General features: G+C 45.8%; 1 protein-coding gene across 2 annotated transcripts; it reads right to left on the bottom strand.

Moving 5' to 3' along the window:
* Positions 1-2865: 2865 nt before the first annotated feature.
* On the bottom strand, positions 2866-5654 carry LOC115796334 (zinc finger and BTB domain-containing protein 14-like). Of its 2 annotated transcripts, none has more exons than XM_030752680.1 (2): positions 5519-5654; positions 2866-4899 (listed from the first exon to the last, which is right to left on the bottom strand). In XM_030752680.1, the coding sequence occupies exon 2, from the start codon at positions 4874-4876 to the stop codon at positions 3704-3706; it is 1173 nt and encodes a 390-aa protein (XP_030608540.1). In that variant the 5' UTR covers positions 4877-4899; positions 5519-5654; the 3' UTR covers positions 2866-3703. The 2 variants fall into 2 exon arrangements, with proteins under 2 accessions (XP_030608540.1, XP_030608541.1); XM_030752681.1 differs by lacking the exon at positions 5519-5654 and adding an exon at positions 5247-5386.
* Between the last annotated feature and the right edge of the window lie 771 nt (positions 5655-6425).

Raw genomic sequence — 6425 nt, 5'->3', positions numbered from 1 at the left:
TGTTTTATTCTCCCCAAGCGTGTGTGTATATGAGCGACAGAGAGATGAGATGAATGTAATTAAAGTTTTTTAATTAGACACTGTTCTTTTCTGGGAAGCCTGTGGCAGCGCTGGGTGGAGCCAGAGTGGAGACAGGAGGTTTGTGGTCTGGCTGAGGGAGCCATGCCGGACTGGGTAATGGAAACCGGGTGTTCATCGTACACATATACACATACATGCCAACACACACTGTCGTACACATGCACTCGCGCCCACACACACACGCGCATGCGAAAACCAAAGCCAAAGAGAGAATATGCACACATAAAGCTGCATAAACGTATGCAGACATGAATCCAAATGCACAGCCCCCAGCCCTCACACTCAAATACATATATTCATTCACGTGACTTGATGCATTATACAATTCATACTGCTGAAACAAGAATTCCCTAAATAGTGGCGATGTGTGCTTCTGCACGCACGCACATTCAGGCAAACTGATGCATACGTGAAAAGATATAAGTACTGACACACAAACACGCACAATCCACATACAGGCACGGATGGGCCCACTTGCATGAATGCACACTCACTCACTGAATGTCACTCACACAAGAATGTGCGTTTGCACACAGAGATCTCATTATAGATGTATGTAGCGCACACAAACAAACTCTGGATGCAAGCAGGCGCACATGCATGAATGCACGCCCTCCACCAGCCCCTCCTCGCTCAGTCATTACACATGCATGCACACGCACACACATATAAATGCGCTTCTTTTCAAAAGGCACATGCTTGAGCACACACATGCATGCAGACTAAAAGCCCTCATCACACCAATCCATTGGCGCGCACACAAACGCACACACACATTACATTTCAACCTCCTCCACAGATACTGACATGCAGGCAGTCACGACAAAGACACACACACCCAGCTTCATTCAGTTCAACAATGTGATACAAACTCATATTCTGCACCATTCACTGGCTTTAATGCACGCTCCCACAACTACACACAGAGTAGAGTCCAGCAGGGCCAGGAAATGCAAAAAACAGATCTTGGGCATCTACTGACATCAGTGAGGCAAGGCTCGCCTTTTCCATTAGACACTGACGTCAGTTTTCCCACAAAAACGGCTTCACCCCAAACTACAGGCGATCAAACCTGTTGACAGTTTAAAATATATCAATCTGAGATACAGGCATCAAACAGGACCAGCGCAGAAGATGTTCTTCCTTCCCTTAACTGTGTGGTCAAACTGTCATAAACGGGAACAGAGAGCTTCTCCATCTGCCCATCACTACAGAGAGGAGACTGTAAAGCCCTGATACTGCAACTGGCCTCGCTCCAACCACTGGAATCAGACATATGTAAATATATGGAAAACACCGAGGTGTGAGAGTGCATACATTTTCCACACACAGCCACCATATGTGCATTTTTTTTTCCCCCAGTGAGCTTGGCCTCCTTTATAAACCAAGTAACTTTTATTCTAATTTCAGTATCTTTAGTGGCTCTTTTAACCCCGGACAGTCAAAGAGAACAGGTCACAGTGGGCAGCAACAGGTCAATCACTATGAACAGGGCACCATCTAGTGTTGCATGCACAGTATGAGAGGGCTGCTCTGAAGGTTTTATTTTTTTTCTGCGAGATTAGAGGACAGCCATGTTGGGTGCGTTTGCTGGCTTCACGCTGTGTGCAAATTGGCTTTTCACTCACACGATACTCAGGTCACCGAGAGGTTTGTTGCATGGCTGAAAGTGTAGAGATGCAAGGAAGCTGAAACAAGATGGACAGACACACGAATGTTGAGCAGTGCATTGGTTTAAGGCGGGCGGGGGGTAGCAGGGCAACAGATGTGATTGTTTGCATAGAGCAGGCTTATAAACCAAAGCCTGAGGTGCTGCTACATGTCCGGGTGGAAGAAAGTTTAAGCTTGAACTATCTGCAACAATGGTTATTTTCACACTCAATAAATCTGACATCATTTAGTCAGATATTTTAGACCAATAAAATGCTGGAAAACACTTAAAAAGTATCAACATTATAAAAAAAAAAAAAAAAACTTCACTTTAAAGGCACAAAACTAACAAAACTGAAAAGCTAAAAACTAAAGCTTTTCTAATTTTATTGTTTTTATTTTTGATGTCACAGAAGGGCAGGCACAAGCGTGTTAACAGTGGGTGCACTCCACTTTGAGGAGGTCCCGTCTCTTTGCGCATGCTGGCTCACCGTCAAGGCTTACGGGGAAACTTAATGGAACCACGCCATCGTTAAATCCACTTCTGCTTTCTCTACTGTGACGAGTGGACGTGCCTGCTGCTGTTTTTGCTGCCATGTAACCATTAAGTAGCCCAAACACGTCAGCTTCTCACACAGCATGCCTCTAAATTTCTCGACTGCGTTTAAGAGTTAAACCATCTTGGCCATTTTACAACACGCTGCTTGAGTAGTTGTTTGTTACGCAACAGAAATATTTTAGTTGCATGTGGAGCTAAAAAAAATCAGAGCATTTCTGAGTATTTAGAAGAAACTTCCTGCTTTGCGATTCCACTATTTTTTTGCCAGAAAAAGTTGGGACTCTTTTTGGAATTTCAGGTCACCAAAAACCCCCCCCCCAAAAACCCAAACAAAGCAACAACAGCAACAAAAATTAACTTGAACACTTGAGCCATTTATCCAATGCCGATACTCCACCTCTGTGCTGCTTTTACATCTCAAAAAAAGTACAAAAAAATGTTCTGAGTAATCCCCGGGAGCTGATCTGGGTGTGGCAAAGCTACGTTCACTATTTGATACGACAGGAAAAGTTCCCACAGAGCATGCTCAGCGCTCTTCCATAAAAAAAACAAAAACAAAAACTTTGACAAAGCGATAAAACACAGCAAATGGTGTTTATTGTCAAAGTGTTGGAGTAGGACAATGTTATATGTGCATAATTCATTATTGTGTACTCTAATTGTGCAACAAACTAAGCTACAGTATATACAGACATCTATCATTAACTGTTGATAGCTGGATGACAGTTATACTGTATAACAGTAAATCTAGTTGGCCGGATGCTTGGGCAGGACAGCCTCTATAAGGCGATCCATCAAGAGTCCCAAGACTTTGGTATCATCTGCGTTGAATGCAAAAATGGTGACTCTTACTCTTACAGTGTAATATCAATCAATACAACTAAACACATCCATTAAAAACATCCACATGAATATACTCAATGCAACAAATGTTATGTAGAAATATCTCCCCGACGTCCGCCCCCCCCCACTTCTATTACACTCTCTCATTTGCTTTATCTCCATAAAATCCAGTAAAGGTTAAACAAACATTTAAATGTTACATATCCCATTAAAGTAAAAGAGAATAATGTTATGAGAACCCTCAGTCTACATAGCAACAATGCTTTGTGAAAAATATATGTATAGTAGAGCGTGAACTAAACATTTACATGATTTTACAGGTGGAAAGGAAACATCGCTTTGACATAACTCTTTAGAATAATAATACAGCCCCACAGTCTTATTAACATGCTATGATCTCTTGTTACTCACTCCGTGTGATGCCAGGCCACATGGCCTGTCACAGGTTGGTGGTTGTGTCAGTCTGAATACATTTTTTTTTCTTTTCTTTCTTTCTTTCTTTTTTTTTTTAAGTGTACATGTATGTATGTGAGTGCGTGTGTGTGTGTGTATGAGTGTGTGCTTGCAGGCTCAACAGTCCCCAGAGTTATGCGAGTGTAGCCCGGTCTCCATTTTCCAGTCTCTCTGGTCGGTGGCGTCCCCCTGGCCCTGCTGGGACGCGGCCGGAGACAGCGACATCTGTCTGCGGGGGTTGGCGCTGTGCATGGTGTTCCAGTGGCGCTTCAGATCCGACGCTTTGATGAAGGCTTTGTCGCAGGAGCCGCAGTTGAAGGGCCGCTCACCTCGGTGCTGCCGTTCGTGGTCTTTCAGGTGGGACTTGTGCTTGAAGGCTTTTTCACACATTTGGCATGCGAAGGGCCTCTCGTTGCTGTGAACCCTCTCGTGCCTCTTCAGATCGGGGCCCCTGATGAAGGCCTTGCCGCACACCACGCAGCGGTGCGGCTTGAAGCCGGAGTGGATCTTCAGATGCTCCTTGAGGTGGGCGGCAGTGGTGAAAGCTTTGGGGCAGTGCTCACAGCCGTAGGGGCGGTTGGCAGTGAGCAGTCGCTCCTTTTTGGCATTGTGGTCCATGGGCTTCGTTCCTGTGCTCTGGCAGGAGCCGTGGTCACGGTGGCCGTACAGCAGGTACTCCAGCTTCATGTCGCTGGAGGTTGAGGAGCCCCAGGTGTGGCTGTGCGGCTCTTTGCTCATGTTGGTGTTATAGTTATGTGGCTGAGACACGTGAGAGCCACCAGGTCCCATGCCATCCATCCCCTGGTCATAGAAGCTGTTCTTCCGTACCTCCTCCATAGCCAGCTCCTTCAGGATGGCATCCTGAGCTCTCATCCCGTGGTCACCCGGAGCCTGGTTTTCCCGGGTTTTCATGTTGGTCAGCTCCCGTTTCTGGGTGCACAAGTTATCCAGGAAGTTGATCCCCAGGATCTGCCCAGACGACATCATCATGTTGATGTCCTTCTTCCTCACAGCCAGCCTGGCTGTGTACATGTAATTGAGCACCTCTTCAAAGATATCCGAGCGGATGAAGTCCAACTCCACGATGGAGTTGTCCTCGTCGCTCTGTTTCTTAAAGAGCTTTTTGAAATAGTTGCTGCAGGCGGCCAAGACACAGCGGTGAGCCCTGAACTCTATGTTTTCCACCACCACCACCACATCACAGTGCTCACCTTCCAACCTCTGCTGGTTGAGCATCTTCAAAAAGGTGGCTTTGTGGTCATAGTCGATATATCTCAGTAAATCAGACATGTTGCAGGTCAAACTGGCGCAACCTGGAAAAGAAAAACAGCAAACTGTCACATATTTTGATTCTCACTACAGAACGGGGCATGCATGCAGCCTGCACAGCTGAGGGGTGGAGCTCTATTTGCATGCCTTTTTTTCTGGATAATATATATACACACAAGCAGTGCATGCAGCACGCATAACAAATAACTTGCAACAAAAGGCGGATTTATTAATAAATGAGCGTCAGAAAGACAAGAGTCAACTAAAGTGACCAAACCAACAATGCATAAATCCTAAAGAAAAAATACGGGAGGCCCCACAGCCGCAGTAGCGCTAATAAGAAAAAAGCAGAAAAAAACAAAGAAACACCAACAGAAACAAACAGACGCACTTTTCTCTGCTTAAAACACGCGTTTTGCCGCCGCGTCCGCGTGACTGTCGCGTCGCGTGCAGGAAGGATAACCTTAGCAAGAATATTTCACATTTCACTGCGCCCAGCCATTTTGGTCAGCAAGCCTCCATTGGCATGTTTCTGGTGTCTTTAACTGAGTTCACAAACAGCGGAAAACACGGCGGCGAACAGGCCGACAAACGACCGAAAACCCGCCGTGCACCGTTCTGCGCCGCCCGGACAGACAAAGAGGAAATAAAAAATATTAATACCCGAAGCCTGAACGCGATCCCTGTGTTGTCACGCAAGGCAGTCGACGACGATCCAGAGCTGTCGTTTTTCCTCTTCCTCCTCTTGTTGTGACTGTGAGGCGCTACAGGAAATGCTGCATTGTTCTGCTGCCACCTACAGGACCGGAGCAAGCGCGCCACCGAGATCGTCTATGGCCGCGCAGGGGACTCACTCTGCGGATCGCTGTTGGGTCCGAAAGCCAGACGACGCCTTGCTTTTGTCAGTGATTTTAAATGAAATACAACAATGTGATGCAAACATCTGAAGGTAGCGTATTTGTGCATGTTTGGAGGTCAAAATCAAGAACATTTAACAGCCGCCCCCCCCCCGCTTTTTTTTTTTTTTTTAGCAGAATGAAGAGTCTTATAAATGGGGACAGTTAAAGACAACTTTTCAGAATAGGTTTAAAACTTTCCTTTTGGAAAAAGCTCAGTTAGAGCTGGATCAGCTGACCCTGAAATAATGGACAGGATGACAGACGAGGTCAAGCAGGAGTCTCTGTGGGCTGTGATGATTACGGATGGCACTGTGATCTGGGGCAAGAGCAGGGAGTTGGTGGAAGAAAGTCAGTACACGTGTGCAAATGAGAGGGAGACAGGTGTAACAGTCAAGCTGCAAAGAGCAGAGGTAGTGAAGGTGGGTGAGTTTAAATACCTGGGGTCAACAATCTAAAACAATGGACAAAAGAGGTGAAGAAGAGAGTGCAGGCAGGGTGGAGATGAGTGTAAGGGATGATTTGTGGTTTTGATTTGGTTTGGTTTACAAGATGATAGTTAGACCTGCTTTGATGTACGGTTTGGAGATGATGACACTGACAAAAAGACAGGAGGCAGAGCTGAAGGTGTTAAGATTTAAGACTAGGATAGACAAGAGTAGAAATGACTACAT

This window comes from Archocentrus centrarchus, chromosome 17, assembly GCF_007364275.1.
Source record: "Archocentrus centrarchus isolate MPI-CPG fArcCen1 chromosome 17, fArcCen1, whole genome shotgun sequence".
Classification (NCBI taxonomy): domain Eukaryota; kingdom Metazoa; phylum Chordata; class Actinopteri; order Cichliformes; family Cichlidae; genus Archocentrus; species Archocentrus centrarchus.
The sequence above is the reverse complement of the archived record's forward strand: the minus strand, read 5'-3'. Positions and strand labels throughout refer to the sequence as shown.